This window comes from Equus quagga, chromosome 4, assembly GCF_021613505.1.
Source record: "Equus quagga isolate Etosha38 chromosome 4, UCLA_HA_Equagga_1.0, whole genome shotgun sequence".
Taxonomy (NCBI): domain Eukaryota; kingdom Metazoa; phylum Chordata; class Mammalia; order Perissodactyla; family Equidae; genus Equus; species Equus quagga.
Genome location: NC_060270.1, coordinates 27,098,622 through 27,118,804, shown reverse-complemented (window position 1 = coordinate 27,118,804; position 20,183 = coordinate 27,098,622). Strand labels below are relative to the sequence as shown.

General features: G+C 34.2%; 1 protein-coding gene across 1 annotated transcript in view; it reads right to left on the bottom strand.

The window, feature by feature from the left end:
* Positions 1-733: 733 nt before the first annotated feature.
* PIGX (phosphatidylinositol glycan anchor biosynthesis class X) overlaps positions 734-20,183 on the bottom strand; it is a 33,708-nt gene continuing 14,258 nt past the window's right edge. Inside the window, exons 4-7 of the mRNA XM_046659827.1 lie at positions 16,879-17,020; positions 6,154-6,367; positions 4,447-4,547; positions 734-1,874 (exon numbers count right to left, since the gene is read on the bottom strand). Coding sequence (XP_046515783.1) covers positions 1,731-1,874; positions 4,447-4,547; positions 6,154-6,367; positions 16,879-17,020 — 601 coding nt within the window. The 3' untranslated portion in view covers positions 734-1,730. The remainder of the gene's footprint in view (positions 1,875-4,446; positions 4,548-6,153; positions 6,368-16,878; positions 17,021-20,183) is intronic.

The following is a 20,183-nucleotide window of genomic DNA, read 5'->3' as shown; positions in this document are numbered from 1 at the left end:
TTTGAAAACTAATTTAAATATTGATGAAACTTCCTTCTGATGTGCAATAGAAAATAGATATAGGGCCAGCCTGGTGGTGCAGCAGTTAAGTGCACACATTCCGCTTCGGCGGCCCGGGGTTCACCGGTTCAGATCCCGGGTGTGGATATGGCACCACTTGGCAAGCCATGCTGTGCTAGGCATCCCACATAAAAAGTAGAGGAAGACAGGCACGGATGTTAGCTCAGGGCCAGTCTTCCTCAGCAAAAGGAGAACTGGCAACAGATGTCAGCTCAGGGCTAATCTTCCTCAAAAAAAAAAGAAAGAAAGAAAATAGATATATATACACAAACACACTATATATATATATATATATATATATATATATACACACACACACACACACACACATCCACCCCCATACATACTCTTGAGAGGTTAAATAGAACCATGTTCCCCCACCTGTCTAACCATATTCCAAAATGGTCTGTTGATGTTACTGAATTTTAACTGACATACAATTCTATTTCAGCGCCATTATATTAATCCCATTGTGAAGGAAATGCTTGTAAAACACGGAATTCTTTCTTATAAGAAAACACTAAACAGGTATGGAACTAGACTGGGTTGAAATTTTAGTTATTTTAAAGATCTCTAATATTTCTGCTTTATGGCATTGGGTTGCCTTTTTCAATATATAAGTTCTCAAACACACCATCAAAAAGAACTGTTATGACTAGTCAAGCCATACATGTCAAATTATAAAAGATTTATTCCCATAAAAACATCAGATTGTTTTAGGACATTAAGCAGCGATAGCATACATACACATATATCACATCCTATAACTCTATATAAAAAAACAATGCCAACATACCCTGGTTTATTGGGTTCTGTTTTGGAACATGCTTGTCCTGAATAAATAGAAGAGTGTGCTTGCCCTTTAATATTTTTAATTAGCTTATGGCACTTACTTTATTTACTAATTTCTAAAGAAAAACAGTAAATCATGACCTTTTGTTTAAAAAAAAAGTCACCTGAAGATGCAAAAAAGATTTTTTGTAAATGTACAACTTAATAAAATATACTCTTCAAAACAATCTGAATTATCTTCCTCACAAATTCAGTACTAAATCAGAACTAAATCATAGTACTTAGTTTCATTAAGCCCTGTGCCAATTCATATATTCAAAAGCAGTATTATAAAATATAAAAGGAGAATGGAAATATTTTAAGGAATAATCAATTTTTATATTAATAATTTCTTAGCTGTTTTAATGATTTTCCTTGAAACTCTGGATAAATGACTTTAATATTTTCATAAAACTAATGTTTAAATAAATTCTGATTTATCCAAATTATTTTATTCTTATTTATAATGATTTTCTCAATTTTAGCTTAAAGAGAAATGTTTCTATTCACAAAATGAGAATAACTTGTAATATATAAAGTACTCAGTTTTCTAAATCAAATGAAGATAAAGTCACTTCTCACAAAATAAATATTAATTTAACAGAATTAAGTTTCTTCTATTGGCACTTGATGCTTGAGGATTATCAAAGGTCTACACAATAGAGCACTAAAGTTTGGAATTAGTTGAAAATGAGCCAAAATTCCTTCTAGTAAACACAATTTCAGCCATAAATGAAAACAAAAGACAAAAGTAATGACCTACTTCCAGAAGAATACTTCTAGTCACAAATGAATTACATCTTATTTAGGTTTATGGAAAGCATTTAACTGCACAAAACCTATAGGGAAAGATGGCCATATCTCAAAACAGCCCCAAGGATCAAAGCCGAACACAGGATGGTAATGAGCAGAGTCACAGAGCATACTAAAGAGGTGTGTATAGTCAGTCCCACTGGAACCTGCAGAGTCACATTCTTATGCACCTAGGAGAGATGGAGACAGAAGTTAGAGACACTGCAAATGCACATCCTAAGGTGAGACCACTATTTCTTTGATTTTTAATTTTTCTTTTAAATATCTTTGTCAGTGCTACACTACATGTAACATTATTGTTTGAATGATTCTTTTAGATTCAACATTTCATTTAATATAACAGAATCAGACTCAATTCCTACAATAAATGTTAAATTCTCATTATTTTTTACTTTTTCTACTTTTTACAGAGAGTTGAATGTATTCTTTTAAAAAAATGCCGGCTATGTCCCAATGTCAACCTCTATAATCAATATAAAGATTTATTTCCTTATTGTGTTTCATATTAGAATATAGAATTCTAAGTTGAAGCCCTAAAGGGAAAATATTAAAACAACAATAAAACTAAAGTATCCATTCCTTTCTGTTTTCCTGTTTCTCTCCCAAAATAGCTTTTAGGGGCTGGCCCCTGACCAAGTCGTTAAGTTCTCGCACTCCACTTTGGCGGCCCTGGGTTTCGCAGGTTTGAATCCTGGGCACAGACATGGCACCACCTCATCAAGCCATGCTGAGGCGGCGTCCCATATAGCACAACCAAGAGGCACTCACAACTAGAATATACCACTATGTACTCGGGGGCTTTGGGGAGAAGAAGAAGAAGAAAAAAAGAAGATTGGCGACAGATGTCAGCTCAGGTGCCAATCTTCAAAAAAAAAAAAGCTTTTAGAAGTTTGTTATTCACAAATTACACAACTGAATGTGTCCTTTACTGTTACCACAACATCAACTTAGTTGTGATACTGACTAACAATGCGAATGTTCTATGTTCAACTTAGTTTCTATTTTCTATATGGTTTTGAAGATAAAGGGGTTCAATTAGAAACTTTGGGAAATTTTAAGGTTTAAAAATAGGTTTGTAAAAACATTAAAATTTAGGTAATTTAGGAATACTTTTATTTTTGGTTTCTTTCTACAAATACCTGAATTATAATTTCACATCCAAAAAAAAATGTTACCAACACAATCTGTAACAAAGCGCCATCTGAAAATTATCTTTCAAAAAATGTCTTAAACAAACAAGCCTTAGTGTTGATCACCACCTTAGTAATGGTCCCCTATTTCTCTGGTATATATAAACAAGAAATGTAACACAAAGTAAAGAAAAAAAATTCAAAGTGTTTAATTATAATCTTTTATTTCAAGTTACACGGTCTTGAAGAGAACTGAATTCAAAATGTTTTAATAGGGTAATTACTTATTTAATAGGGTAAGTACTTATTGTAGCAATGCACACTACCTATTTTTAAAATCAATACATCATAAACACTAATCATACTCTTCATTCACATAAGAAAATCAAATGCAATTCTCTAGATGTATTTTAGAGTTTGAAAAAAATTCAGGTACCATACGGCAATGGCAATCTACTCAAAAGCAACTCTACATTGCCTAAGACCTCAGCAGAGTCACACATCTTCCCAACTGCCAGTTCAAAGAAAGTTCTCCAACACAAAATAGGAGTGCTTTGTGGGAAGTCTTCACCATAAGTACGTAGTTGTTTTTTGAGCTAGCTAGGAGACAGACCACAAGGAAAATAATTCAAATCTAAATATCCTCAATATGACATATGAATAAATCTGCTTTATGTTTATCTGACTGACAGCTATGTTGTCTGCTGCTTTAAATTTTTAAATTTATTGTACTTTTGTTGCACCTCATTTGACTCATTGTAAAAGTAAACCATAAAAATGATGACATAGATTATGCCATTCCACCAAAGAAACGGGCCTTAAAGAGAATTAGGAACAAAGAGAAACACACATACTACAAGCATCAGTTAAAAGGCAGCTCATAAAAGAGGAACAAAAGGATAGAAAAAAAAGAGACGCGTTATACAAAGACTTAACCACTCCGAAGAGAGGAAAGAGGTAGACTGTGTTAACCAAAGAAGGTAAGTAGAAAACCGTAGACTCCTTAGACAAACCCAGTGTTAATGATTAATACTTACCTAATTTAATAACTGAAAAGAAGTTGGGAGGTCAAAACTATAAAAATAAACTGAAACAGCCTAAATTTAGATGTATAATAGCAATACAACTGTTTAGAAACTTTATCACAGTTGAAATGATACTACTTGAGTTTTATTTTCCTTTTGTTCACTTGTTCTGTACAATATAATGAAGTCAACTAATTTATTTTGTTGTTCAACTAATTTATTTTGTTCAAAAACTAGTAAAACATTCTAAGCAAAGTTCTACTGATCAAGTAAAAACAGATAAACACACCACTGTTTTCTTTGCCATTCCATACCTTTAAAAAGCATATGAGCCATACTTAAGCTCTGGACCACTGAGGCAGGAGACGACCCCTAAATCTCCAGCCCTCCAATTAAATGATTCTATGACTTCATAGAAACGAGGAAACACTGTTGCCATCAGCAGCAAAGAAACACCATTACAAACAAACAAAAAACAGCTTTCTACGGTCGAATATAAAATGCTAATCCCTTAAATGTAGCAGAAACATTATAGAAAGAGTTTAAAAAGAGGCAGCATGATCTAAAAACATAAAATAATAACTTACTGATTTGTATTTCATATTGTTCCATTGGCAGATATCCTTATTCTTCAAAGCACAAGGAGCTGCCACTTTTGACTGAGCCCAGCATTTCAAAATTGGAAACTCTGAGAAAAAGTGGTAGAACATCGTATCAGAAAACCTGTTTCTGCACTAGAGGCCAGGCCAGTCTTTCATGTTGGGCTATGAGTATTTAAACATTTTAATATATGACGCATATGATTTGAACCCATCTATCACATGCTGTTTTATTTCAGCAGCCTGTTTTAAATGGCCTGCTTAAGAAATTATAAAAGTACAAAGACTCTGCAGAAGTTGAGCATGACTTCTTAACAAATTCCATTATGCTAGGGGCCACTTTTTTAAAAATTTAAACTCTTTTTCAAATATATATTCAGAAAAGAGAACAGATTTTGAGCATATGACTCGAAAAATTTCCATAGAGTAAACCCACCCATATAGAGAGAACTCAGACCAAAAAAACAAATCATACCAGAACCCCAGATGCTCTCTCAAGTGGGGGCACTTTTCCCAACTTTATTTAGGGTAAGTAAAAGGTACCATTAATAGAAACAGAAAACGAGGTTGAATGAACAAAGTTAACATAGTTGAACACTTTTTTATTTTCTCACCATGAAATATATGATGGCAGCAAATGTATGATTACAAACTTCCTACTTTAGTAACAGTGTTACTGACTTTCATAAACACTCTAATCAGCCCAAATTTAGAGGCACAAAGAACCAAAATTTGAAAGGGGCTTCTTAAAGAAAAGTCTCGATTCTGGGATGACTGAAAATGGCGAAAACATAGCTTTTCAATTTACTTAAATCCACACATAAAAACAAAAAAAAACAATTACACACAAAACCAACAACTCATGGACAACATTTACAACCAAACTAGGTGATAAAGTATCCCCTCAAATACCAAACTACATGCAAGTGGAGACAAAACACCAACAGCTACAAGTCCTGAAATATCAGCATGAAGAAAGAGAAACAGCAAAGGGGCAGTGAGGATCAATGGCTGAAAAAAGAAACACACCAGATATTCTATGCCTACTCATAAAAGAACAAAGCACCACCTATGGTCTTGCCAACAGAATCAAACCTGCATCTGATCACACCTCTGGAACGAGCTGCCAATTTCCAGGAAATAAAGAGGTCACATGAACTGCATGAGTTCAATCACCAAAACCCCAACTACAATAAACTTTACAGGTGAAATGACCCAGGTTCTTCAACAGATAAATTTTAAACAAAGGGAGAGAGGGGAAACCTGTAAATTAAGAGATTTAATGGAAATATTTTTTTTAAATGGGCAAGACGAAGCTATAGTGTCTAAGAATGCCCACTTGGGTGATAAAAGTATAAAGAAACATAAGGAAGTGATGAAAGTCAGAATAGTGGGTTAGTCTGAGAGGAAGGGAGAAGGCTGTGACTGGGACAGGACAAATGGAGCTGCTGCTGGGGTGGCTGGCAAAGTTCTATATCTTGACCTGGGTGGTGGTTACAAGGGTATTGGTCTCATAATAATTCACTAAACTATATATTTGTGAAGTTTTTCTATATCTGTACTTTAATTTACAATGAAAAAGTTAAAAAGAAAGAAAAAAGAAACGTGCTTTTGTCATCCCTGTCCTTGACTTCAGACTTGCCACCATACTTTCATTTTTATTTTCAACCCTCAGAAAAGACTTGCAACCCTCACCTTGGTCACAGTACATCAATAAATCAGGGTTATTGACCACAATAAACGTTTCTCCATCTTTGCTATGTGGCCGATGATAGCGGTAGTGCACAGGCAAAAAAGCTTGGAAACAATCAATGCACTGTGAATCTTGTCTGGCATAAATGAGAACTTCAGATTCCTTGGACAAATAGTCGGGAGCTTCTATATTAAAATTTTCTGAAACCATCACTGCCTGTCAAAAAGAAAACAAGTATTAATCCAGAAGAAGAAACGAATAAGGAAAGATTTAAAAAACAAAAATAAAACAAGAAGATTGCTATACAGATGAACAGAAATGTCAAATTCATCCCCCTTATATTTCCATTCCCCTTCCATCCTCGATTTTAAGTAAAAAAACTCAAGAGGTTATGTGTGTTTAATAAAAGTTTGTTTACTAAAAGTAAACTGAGGAAATTATACTCTGGGGTATGAAATTTCCCCCTAATAAAAATTATTTCTGGGGGCCAGCCCCATGGCCTAGGGGTTAAGTTTGGCGCGCTCCACTTCAGTGGCTCGAGTTCAGTTCCTGGGTGCGGACCCACACCACTTGTTGGTGGCCATGCTGTGGCAGGTGACCCACATACAAAATGGAAAAGGACTAGCACAGATGTTAGCTCAGAGCAAGTCTTCCTCAAGCAAAGAGGAAGACTGGCAATAGATTTTAGCTCAGGGCAAATCTTCCTCAGCAAAAAATTAACTAATAAATTCATTAAATTGTTTCTATGTAATTGCTTCATCAACCTTCGTTTAGGTGACAAAACAGGTACCAATAAAAGAGAAATTTTTTGAATAAATATAGCATTATCCAATAAGTATGAAAACTATGAAAAAACAGTTAACCCAGTATTGGGTTAAAATGATTAGTATCATTCTGGTAATTTCCTGTTCTTCAAAGAAGCAAGTAAGATAGCAGTGAGTAAGATAGAGCACTGTGGTCAGGAAGTCAAAGCAAAGGTCAGCACTCTTTCTAAACTGGGTATAAAAAGTTAATGGAAAAAATGGTAAATGATTCTTTAAAAAAAATGGTAAATGATTCTTTAAAAAAAATGGTAAAAATCATTTTGAAATAAGTATTTTTCACCAAAAGTAAAACTGCACACATGGCAGAAATTAGTCTTAAATTATAATGTGTGCATTTATATATGTATCCATATATACATACATATTTATATATAAAAACATATATATAAACACACACACACATATACACACATGTATTGAGGCATTATATATATAATGTGTGTGTATATGTGTGTATGTGTGTGTGTGCAGTAAGCATCCTAATTCTCTTATTTGACAGTGACACCAAGCGCTATATTTTTTTCACATACTGTTCCTTCTCTGTTAATCACAGGAGTAACCGAACTCATTGACAAAGGTCAAGGAATTATATAATCTTATGAGTCATAAGGAACCTGAGAGACGATCAAATTAAACCACTGTCCCAATGAGAGTGTTTTTCAAGTATCCAGCCACCGCTTGAATACTTTCAATGACTAGAAGGGAGCTCATTACTGTGAGTCATCTCACTTTATCTACCGTTAAAAGGTTACTCCTTTTTTATGAGTAGAAACTTGATGATCTGGCCTATAACAATCACCAATTGTCCTTGCTTACAGTATCTGCAATAAATCTGTTTCTTGTTTCACGAAGGGCCTCTCAAATATCAGAAGGCAACCACGCTGCCTCCACTAAGTTTTCTCTTCCCCAAAGACATATTCACAGTTCTCTCAGCTTCTCATGACGTGGTTTCCAAACCATTCATCATATTAGCTGCCTTTGGAAATACTCAGGGAGTATAGTAGCAGAATTACCTTCTTTAGCCAAAAATTGCATTAGATTTTCTTTTTAGCAGCCTTATTTCAATGTGATATATATCTCTCTATATATTTTTTAATTAACAAACTTTATTTTTTCTAGCAGTTTTAGCTTTACAGAAAAACTGAGCAGAAAATACAGCATCCTCATATACCTCCCTCACCCATTCACACAGTTTTCTCTATTATTAACATTGCTGTGATACATTTATTATAACTGATAAGCCAATATTGATACATTACTATTAACTAAAGTCCATTGTTTAAGTTAGGGTTCACGCTTTATGTTGTACGTTCTATGGATTTTGACAAATGTAAAATGACATGTACCCACCATTACAGTATCATACAGAACAGTTTCACTGACCCTGTGCTCCACCTATTCATCCCTATATTTTTCATTTGAACTTTTAGCAGAAATGTTTAATTCCCATCCTATTCTTTCCCGTAATTGGCTTTTTACTAATTAAATGCAGGGCTTTAGATTTATCCCTACCAAATTTTATTTTTCTGGCTACAGTCCATTTTTTCTAGGCTGTTGAGATTTAACTGAAATCCTAATCTGTCAATCAACATTTATGAATTTGATAATTATGTCTCCTGTGTTTTTATCTAAGGATACAAATGTTGATCAGGAAGGTCAAGAGCAAAGTCCTAAGAAATATTACTAGAGACCTCCAGCTAGAAATTTATTGATGAATTCTCTTTGGGTACAACCAGCTACAAATCAAAATAACACATAGCCCAAATTTTTCTATCTTGTCAACAAGGATGTATATATGACCTGATAATAATAAAGGTAACTGTCTTTGAGTATTTACTGTGTTGCTAGGTATTTCACTAAGAGGCTGACATACATTATTTCCTTTAATTTTCACACAAACCCTATCAGGTAGGAACTATTAGTCCCATTATATAAATGAACAAACAAAATATTGGAGTGGATAAACAATATAGCTAGCAAGGAGAGGAGTCAAGATTCAAAGCCAGGTCAATGCGACTCCCCTATTCGATTAGGGTAAACAATATAAAACAGCCAATATTTGACTAGCTGAAAATTAAGCATAATAAGTAGAACTGACATAAAATATATTACTGATTGTGCTATTTAGAATTTGTGATGGTACTATGACCTTCAATTTCTCTAATTATTGAGTTATTTTGTCTACTTTTTCCACAGAAATAAAAATATGATAACCTGCCAAAAACTGAAAATACTTTTTTATAAACTGGGATATAATGAAAATGAAGCAGGTAGAAATGGCAATTTGGCCTTCAGAGAGGGCTCTGTTGGTTAAAGGATTATTTGGTGATGGTTCAAAAAATTTTACTCCGGGCATCTGAATCTCAAAAATCAGCCTTATTAGGGGTTTCCTCCTTTTGCAAGTGATGAAAATATTCTGGAATTAGATAGTGGTGATGGTTGCACAACTTTATGAATATACTAAAAACTACCAAATTGTACATTTCAAAAGGGTGAATCTTATGTGAATTATCTCTCAAATTTTTAAATGAGGATAATTATTTTTTTTTAATGAACCTCAACAGAGACCAAAATCCCATTTTAAACCAAGATGAATTAAGAACCAGCAGAAGCTAATCCACAAACAACAATTTGAGGTCTTAGAACCGACAGGAGTTTTGGCTATTTCTTGAAACTTAGTTACAATAAGGAAGGGGAAAAAAATTGTACATGTAGGTACACCAATTGACAGGTAATCAACAACACAGACCGTTGGAGGTGTGTATATCACTTTAGATTTAAAACGACAGAAAACCATTTTTAGAGTTCATAAACTGACAATCAAAAATGATCTGGAAAGTGGCTGGAAGCTGGTAAATCTCCCAAACATGTGCCAAAAGCATCAATGCAAGCCCAAAATGTCCAGTGACTATATGCTGATCTGCAAAAATCATAATTCATTATTCCATTTTCACCACAGATAAAACGAGAATAGCATGTTATCAGAAAATTAAAATTATGCATCAAAAATTAATCCTAAAGCAACATGCATTGGTTACCAGATATGTACTTATACTTTTTCACAACACTCAACTACACATATCACACACCACCATGGCAAACTTTAATGTATTAAGCCACAAAATTGTGCCATAACTCTAACATTTCCCAGAATCTTTCTCTCAAGGATTAGAGGTCTTTCAAACAGAACAAAACATTCCCAAATTAAGACAAAGTAATTGGTGCTTTTGAACAACTTATAATCTAAAAACGTAAAACTTTATAAAAATGAAATGTATAATTTTCTGACACTGGAATGTTAATTCTAACAGCACATTTTTTTATGATCAGTCTGACTAAAGGTTTATTCATTTTATCCATCTCAAAAAACCAGCTTCTGGTTTCACTGGTTTTCTCTATTGTGTTTCTATTTCATTGATTTCTGCAACGATGTTTATTTACTATTTCCATTCTTCTACTTTGGTTTCATGTGCTCTTCTTTTTGTAGTTTAAGGAGGCTTAGCTGAGATCATTGATTTGAAACTTTTCTTCTTTCTAAAATAGGTATTTTAGTGCTGTAAGTTTCCCCCTAAATACAGCTTTAGTAGCACCCCACTAATTCTGATATGTTGTGTTTTCATTTTTATTCAGTTCAAAATAATTTATTTCCCTTTTGATTTCTTCTTTGATCCATAGATTACTTAGAAGCATGTTTTAGCTCCCAAATGTTTGAGGCTTTTCCAGAGATCTTTCTGTTCTTGATTTCTAATTTAATTTCTCTGTAGTCAAAGAACATACTTTGTAAGACTTGAATTCTTCTAAATTTATTGAGACTTGTTTTACGCCTTAGAATATGATCTATCTTGGTAAATGTTCCACGTACACCTAAAAATAATGTGTATTCTGTTGTTGGGTGGAGCGTTCTATAAATGCCAATTAGGTCAAGTTGGTTGATAGTTCTGTTCAAATCTTCTATATCCTTACCAATTTTCTGTCTACTTATTATATAAATTATAGAGAGAAGGGTACAGAAATCTCTAACTGTGGATTCATCTATTCCACCTTACAGTTCTACCAGTTTTTCTTTGTGCATTTTGAATCTCTGTCAACATGTGCATGAATGTTTAGGATTATTATTTCCTTCTGATGAGCTGATCCCATTATCAAAATGACCTTCTTTAGCTCTAGTGATAGTCTTTCCTCAGAAATCCACTTTGCCTAATATTAATATAGCCACTTCAGTTTCCTTTTGATCGGTATGAACATGTTATATCTTTTGTTTTAAAATTTAAAGTTCATTTCTTGTAAGCAACATACAGTTGGGTCTTACTTTCTTATCCAATCTGATGATCTCTGGCCTTTTAATGGGGATATTTAGATACTTATATTTAATATGACTACTGATATGGTTAAGTTTAAATCTGTCATCTTGTTCTTTATATCCCACATCTATTCTTTGTTCCTTTATTTTCTTTCTCTGCCTTCTTTTGGACTAATTGAATGTTTTTTGTTTTGTTTGGTTTTGTTAAATAGAGTGTGGTTTTATTTTTTATCTATTTATTTTTGGTGAAGAAGATTGGCCCCAAGCTAGCATCTGAGCCAATCTTCCTCCATTTTGTATGTGGGATGCTGCCACAGCATGTTTTTGGTTTTTTTTTTTTTCGATGAGCGGTGTGTAGGTCCATGCCCAGGATCCGAACCCCTAAACCCCGGGCCACCGAAGCAGAGTGTGTGAACTTAACCACCACACCACCAGGCCGGCCCCAATTGAATGTTTTCTATAATTCCATTTTATCTGCTTTGCTGGCATATTAGCTATAACTCTTTGTTATTTTTGTGGTTACTTCAGGGTCTACAGCAAACATCATTAATGTATCACAGTCTACCTTCAAGTGATGTTAAACTACCTCACATTTAGTGTGACAATCTTACAAAAGTATACTTGCATTTTCCCCCTTTGTAATATTGCTGTCATATATTTTATTCTTACATATGGTATGGATGCTACACTACATTGGTATTATTTTTGCCAATTATCTTGTAAAGAAATTTAAATAATAAGGGAAAGAAGTCATATATTTACCCACACAGTTATCATTTCAAATGCTCTTCTTTCCTTGGTGTAGATATCAGTTTCATCTGGTATCATTTTCCTTCTGCCCAAAGAACCTCCTTTAACATTTCTTGTAGTGGAGGTCTGATGGTGATGAATTCTTTCAGCTTTGTTTGTCTGAAAGACTTTATTTCACCTTCACCTTGAAAACATTTTCAGTGGATACAGAATTCTTCATTCACAGGTTTTTTCCTTTCAATACTTTAAAGATGTGCTGCACTGTTTTCTTGTTTGTACTTTTGACGAGAAATCTTCTGTTATCCTTATCTTTGGTTCTCTTTATTTCACATGGTTATTTTCTTCTTGCAGCTTTTAAGATTTTCTCATTATCGTTGTTTTAAACAATTTGATTATCATGTACCTTGGTGTGGTTTTCTTCATGCTTCTTGTTCTTGAGTATCTTAGATACGTGGCTTTATAGTTTTCATCAAATTTGGAAATTTCTCAGCCATTATTTCTGCAAATATTTTTTCCATCTCCATCTCTCTTTTCTCCTTAGGGATTCCAGTTACACCTTTTTCCTCCAGCTTTACTGAGATATAATTGACATATAACATTGTGTAGGTTTAAGGCATACAACACAATGATTTGATGTACATATATATTGCAAAATGATTACCACAATAAGGTTAGTTAATACATCCGTCACCTTACATAGCTACCTTTGCGTGTGTGTGTGTGTGTGTGTGTGTGTGTGTTTGGTGAGAACTTTTAAGGAACACTCTCTTAGCAACTTTCAAGTACACAATAAAGAACTGTTAACTATAGTCACCATGCTGTACATTAGATTCCCAGAACTTATTCATCTTATAACTGGAAGTTTGTACTCTTTGACTACCTTCACTCATTTCTCCCACACTCCTGCCCCCCACAACCACCAATCTACTCTGTTTCTGTGAGTTTAGGTTTTTTTTAGATTCCACATATAAGTGAGATCATACAGTATTTGTCTTTCTCTGTCTGACTTATTTCACTTAACAGAATTCCCTCAGGATTCATGTGTGTTGTTGTAAATGGCAGAATTTTCTTCTTTTTTATGTGTGAATAACACTGCATTGTATATATGTATATGTATGCGTGTGTGTATATTTGTATATATATATCTATATAGATATGTCTCACATTTTCTTTATTCATTCATCCATCAATGGACACTTAGGTTGTGCAATGAACATGGGACTGCAGATATTTCTTCAAGATAGTCCAATAAACTTATAGTAGCCCACCTGAAGATGTCCCACAACTCACTAATGTTCCATTCACACTTTACATGTTTTTAAATTTTTTTATATTTTTAGCAGTTTCTATTGCTATGTCTTCAAGTTCATTAATCTTTTCTTCTGCAATGTTTATCTGCCATTAATTTCATCCAGAATATTTTCCATCTTACGTTTTGTAGTCTTAATCTTTAAAAGTTCTATGTTGTCCTTTTATACATCTTCCATGTCTGACTTAACTTTTTGAATATATAAGATATAGTCATCATAACTGTTTTCACGGGCTATTAATTCTAACATCTGGGTCAGTTCTGGATTGGTTTTCATTGATTCATTTAGCTCCTCATTACAGGTCATATTTTCCATATACCTGCTAATTTTTTAAGAGGGTCAAGACATTGTGATTTTGATTTTGTTGGGTACTAGGTATTTCTGTATTCCTATAAATATTCTTGAGCTTTGTCTGGAATGCAGTAAAGTTATTTGCAAACAGTTTGATTTTTTGAAGGTCTTGCTTTTAAGATTTGTTAAGCAGGACTGAAGCAATGTTCAATCTACGGTAAGTATTCCCTAGTACTGAGTAAAAGTTCTGTTTACTCTGTCCAATGCCCAATGAATTATGAGGCTTTTCCTGGTCTTATTGTTGGGAATAGGCACTATTATTGGCCCTGTGTGTCAGAATTTTTTAGGACGGTTCTTTTCCTGGCATCAGCTAGTTTCCTCACATGGATGCACTAATCAATATTCAACCATATACTTGAGCAGAACCTTCCATGGATCTCTGGAGTTGCCTCTATGCAGTTCTCTCCTCTTTGACACACTGTCTAGTGAATTCTCATGATCTCGGTCTCCCCAGAATCTCACCTTCATCTCCTCAACTCAAGAAGTCCACCAGGCTCTGGTTCAGTTCCTCCTCCCTGCACTATAGCCTGAAAACTTGCTCAAGGCAATAAGCTGGAACCATCATAGGGCTCACCTTATTTATTTCCCATCTCTCAGACACTGTTGCCCTCACAGCCTGATATTTAATGCTTTTTCCATCATTTCATATATTTTGTCTACTTCTTGGTTCTTTGAAGTGGGAAAGGAAAGTAAATCTAGTCCCTGTTCTTGGCGAGGGCACAAGTCATAATACTACATATTTTGATTGAGTAAAACTTATGAATTCAGAAACACAGCATTTCCATTCTGACCTACAAAACAGCAATTTCATATGTTTCAATCTAATATTATGCTGTTTTGAAAGAGTGTGAGAGATTTTGATTAAATATATCTAATAGCCCAACCTAAAAATGAGGTGAGGTGCATTTGATGAACCTTATCCATGGTGAACCTATTTAAGGCTTGTCTTTATTTTCAAATTACTCAAAAATCATCACAAACTCCTTACAAAATATTTTGTTGCCACATCACCCATTTGATTTGGACCCACTGTTCTACCTGCTGCAACCAAAAATTTTATCTCATGGAAGAGAGTCAACATTTCAATCTAAATATACAGGCACATCTTGGAGATATTGCAGGTTCGGTTCCAGACCACTGCAATAGAGCAAATATTGCAATAAAGCAAGTCACACAAATTTTTTGGCATCCCAGTACATATAACAGTTATGTTTACACTATCCTGTAGTCTATTAAGTGTGCAACAGCATTGTCTAAAAAAACATACATACCTTAATTAAAAAATACTTTATTGCCAAAAAATGCTAATCATCATCTGAGCCTTCAGTGAGTCATAATCTTTTTGCTGGTGGAGGGTTTTATAAAAAACGCAATATCTGGGGGGCAGAACAAGGCAGAGTGCAATAAAATGAGGTACGCCCATATAAGCTTCAATCATTCCCTACATATAAATTCCCTTCTATCCAGTTAAACTCATCATGTAATACTACTTCCCATGACAAAGTTTCTCTGCACAAAGAACTGGACCACAGTTTCAACTCAGCTAGGCAGAAGGAAACAGCATCTAATACATCAAGATACCAACTTTCAATTATCTATATGTCACAAATGAGACATCTTTTTTCTAGAAATTTCCAAAATGAAAAGGTAAATTCACTTAAAAGACTTATACTTAGGGATCAGACGATTAGGAAGCACAAAATTAAGATAAAGAGAAATTTGTCAATCCTATAGTGGTACTGGTTACTCACCCCTTTTTCTTGTTACAGTCAACCTGCACACACCCTAATCTCATCCCAACCAAAGGTGTGGGCATGTCAGCTCTTTTCGGGTACTCTTATGCAAAAAATTCCGCTTTTTTAAAACATGACAGGTAATCTTATTAAGCAGATTTAAATGTGATTCAAATCCTTGTCACTACAAGCCAAGAACTGTATTTAAATTTGAAACCTATTATTTAAAATTTTAAAAGCCTTAATCAGAATTCATGACTCAGTGACGAAAAGAAAGAAATGAGAAAAAATGCTATGAGGTCTTTCCATATGTGTATACGTATCTAAACTGCCATATATGTGAACATGTGTATCTAAACTGCCATACATACACAAAAACCAGAACACAGGAAGAAATTTGGTGACTGAGAGTTGAGATAGGTAGAAGTTTATTATTGTATACCTTTTCATATCTCCTGAATTTTGAACCATGAGAATGTAATTATCTATTCAAAAATAAATTTAAATAAATAAAACTGGTGAAGAAATTTGCCTAACCACAATTAGAAATAAACTGCCATGATAAATGACTCCAAGTGTATCTATTTTACCTTTTTTTAATTCAATATAGATTATAATCTTATGAACTAAGATAGTGTTTCCCAAAATTTCTTAACAGGAATCACCTGAGTTGTTAAAAACAGCTATCTGGATCCAATTTAGATAGACCAAATGAATTAAGACAATCTGCACAAGGAAGACAATAATCTGCACAAAAAGTGCCCCCAGGTGATAAATTAGGAAAACCCTTAACTAAGGAATGAGATTAATCTCTGGAAAGAACAACAACTTTCCAATTAGACAACCCTAGATTCATTTCTTGGCTCTTCCATTTACCTGTGTTATCCCAGATAAGTTACTTGGCCTCCCTGGGGCTCAGTTTCCTTATCTATAAAATGGATATAATACTTCCAGGGTTGTTATAAAGATTAATCTATGTAAGGGGTGTGGGACATAATCTTTCTTTAATCTTAACTTTACCTTGGTTCTTTTAGAAAAAAATGAAGATATCTGGCATGTAGATATCCAATAAATATTACTTTCCTTTCCTCTCATGCCAAATTATATAGATATTGGGGTATATGTCTCTCTAATTTAACAAAACTGCTATTGAAGCAGTATTTATTAATCATTAATCTTCTCAGACATATAAAATTTTCTTAGTCACTAAACTAAGAACCATCCTGCCAAAAAAGCATTTAACTAGGTCAGTTTAGTTGGCTTATTACTGACAAGTATGATAAGTATCACTCACTTTTTAAACAATACTCCCATCCTATCTCAAAGATGTTACTTTATACACTTTAACAAAATGAATAAAAAATATTAAAATGTTGTCTTGTCGACTTTTGCCTTAATCCAAATTATACCATCCCTAAAATAATTTCTCTCAAAAAGAAAAATCGTCTAATAATTGTACCTCTGTTACGTTTCTCTCTTGTAAGGAAGCCAACTCATATGGATCCACAAAAAGTCCTGTCGGGATGTACTGTTTAATTAAGAGTCGGCAGGTCTGAAAGTCCTCAATGCTTTCTCCAAATTTCACTTTTATTAAAAGGTCTCTGTAAGACAAGTATGTTTAAAGTAAATTTCTTCATTCAATTCTTAAATGAGATAGCATAACATTACATTCAAATTAGTAGAAATACCATATTTCAAATTCGTTTTTTAAAAGATTATAAAGTCAAATGAAATATTTGTATCATGTCAGAACCACCCATTAGATCGTGCATAAATTCATGTCATAAGCCACAGCATAGTACTAGTGTGAAAACAGACAACGGTCAATGGAAAGGGATAGAGTCCAAAAATAGATACACACAAATTTTCAATAAAGGTGCCAATATAATTTGATGGGGAAAGAAGAGCCTTTTAAACAATGGTACTGAGGGGCTGGCCGGGTGGCACAGTGGTTAAGTTCACACATTCAACTTCGGTGGCCCGGGGTTTACCAGTTGGGATCCCGGGTGCAGACCTACGCCATGCTGTAGCAGGCGTCCCACATAAAAAGTAGAGGAAGATGGGCATGGATGTTAGCTCAGGGCCAGTCTTCCTCAGCAAAAAGAGGAGGATTGGCAGCAGTTAGCTCAGGGCTAATCTTCCTCAAAAAAAAAAAAAGAAGGTACTGAAACAACTTGATATCTATACAGAAAAAAATTAACCTTGACCTCTACCTCATACCATATACAAAAATTAATCTGAAATAGACTATAAACCTAAATGTTAATTGCCCCAGCATTCTGTCTGGAGGCACATTTTGGACACACGTGCAGGAAAGAAGAGCCAAAGCACAGCACGGTGGTTTTGCTTAAGTGAGAAAATACAGACGGAAGTTAAGGGAGGCTGAAGTGGCTGGAAGTCACAGTGCTAAGTTCCAGAGAAGAGGGAACTAAGTAGAAAGAATTCTAGAATTCTGAATTGGAGTCCCCTGGAGTTTTGTTGAATACTAAGATAAGTGCAAGAAAGGTGTAACTCCAAAGGACTGGGCAAAGGATAACCAAGAAACTGTAAGATGAGAAATTCTAAAATTTCACACAAGGTTGGGAGACACTTACATTCCAACCAACCAAAGCACAGAGACCAAAGCTTTCGGTAGAGATCCCAATTGGGTAAAGCCTTAGTAGCTAAATTAACCTTGCAATAAAAGACACTTTAACTTTAGACTTACACAAAAAAAGGTTAACAGGATCGAGTTGATAAGTAATCTAACTGCTAACAGAAAAAATAAGTCCAACACCCTTTAAAAGAAGATAACAAAATCTGCACACTCAAAAATGTACATCTCTATAAAATTCACAATGTTCAGTATCCAATCAAAAGTTACTAAACATGTAAAGAAGCAGAGAAATGTGAACAATAACCAAGAAAAAAATCATTCAATAGAAACAGACCTGACAGAAATGATAGTGATAAAAGTGACAGAAGTGATAAAATTAGCAAAAGACACTAAAAGTCATTATAAATACCCTACATGTTCAAGGATTTAAAGAAAAACATGAACATTATGAGGGAAAGAGAATATATATATATAACTGAATACAACTTCAAGAGATGAAAAAAAGATTTCTGATATAAAAAACTATCCAGATATGATTAAAAACAATTAGACACTGCAGAAGAAAAGATCAGTGACTTGGAGACAATGCAAGAGAAACTATCCAAACTGAAGCATAAGAGGTAAACAGATCGGGTGGGGGGGTGGAAGGCAGTTTCACTGATCTTTAAACAATATCAAGTAGTCTAATATTTATATACATATATAGTTAGAGTCCCAGCAAAAGAGGAAAGAACATAACAGAGAAAAATGTTTGAAGACATAATGGCTGAAATTTTCTGAATTTCACGAAAACTATAAGCCCATCAATCCAAGAAGCTCAACAAAACCCAAGCATGATAAACTCAAAGAAAACCACACTAAGACATATTATCACCCAGTCACTGAAAAAAAAAATCTTAAAAGCAATCAGAGGAAAAAGGAACACTATGCAGAGAGTAACAAAGATAAGAACAAGCCAGAGGACTATGGAATAAGCATGAAAAGTATTTAAAAAAAAAAAAAAAAAACTGTTAATCCAAAGAGAACAGACTAGTGGTTACCAGGGGAAAGGGGGGTGGGAGGGTGGGCACAAAGGGTGAAGTGGTGCAACTATAATATGACTGACAATGCACAAGTGAAATTTCACAAGGTTGTAAACTATCATAACCTCAATAAAAATTTTTTTTAAAAACTGTCCATCTACAATTATGTATCCATAAGGGAAATCCTTCAAAAATAAGGTAAAATAAATTCTAAGACAAACACAAACTAAGAGAATTTGTCACTGCAAGAAATGGTAAAGGAAGTGCTTTAGGCAGAAGGAAAATATCAGATGGAAACATGAATCTACAAGAAAGACAGAAGAGCAAATGGTTAATATGTGGGTGAAAATAACTTTTTTCTCATTTTTAATTGCTTTAAAATATGATTGATAGAGAAATTGGAACTCTTGTACATTGTTGGTGGGAATGTAAAATGGTGCAGCCACTATGGAAAACAGTATTGACTACTGCACAAAAAATTAACATGGATGAACCCTGAGAACATTATGCTAAGTGAAATAAGCCAGTCACAAATACTCTATAATTCCACTTATATGAGGAATCTAGAGTAGTCAAATTCATAGAGAGAGAAAGTAGAATGGTGGTTGCCAGGGGCTGGAGGAAGGAGAGAACGGGGGGCTCTTTAAGAGGTACAGAGTTTCAGTGTTGCAAGGTAAAAAGAGGTCTGTGGCTGGATGGTGGTAATGATAACACAATGTGAATGTCCTTAATGCCACTTAAGTGCATAATTAAAAATGGTTAAGATCGGGGCCGGCCCCATGGCCGAGTGGTTAAGTTCGTGTGCTCCACTTCAGCAGCCCAGGGTTTCGAATCCTCGGTGTGGACATGGCACCACTCATCAAGCCATGCTGAGGCGGCATCCCACATGCCACAACTAGAAGGACACACAACTAAAAATACACAACTATGTACCAGGGGCCTTTGGGGAGAAAAAGGAAAAATAAAATTAAAAAAAATGGTTAAGATGGTAAATTTTAAGTTATGGGTATTTTACCACAATTAAAATATGCAATAATATAAAAAAATATGACTGACTATTCAAAGCAAAAATAATAACAATATATGGTGGAGTTTATAACATATGTAAAATGTAAAGTTAATAAATGTATGGCAACAATAGCAGAA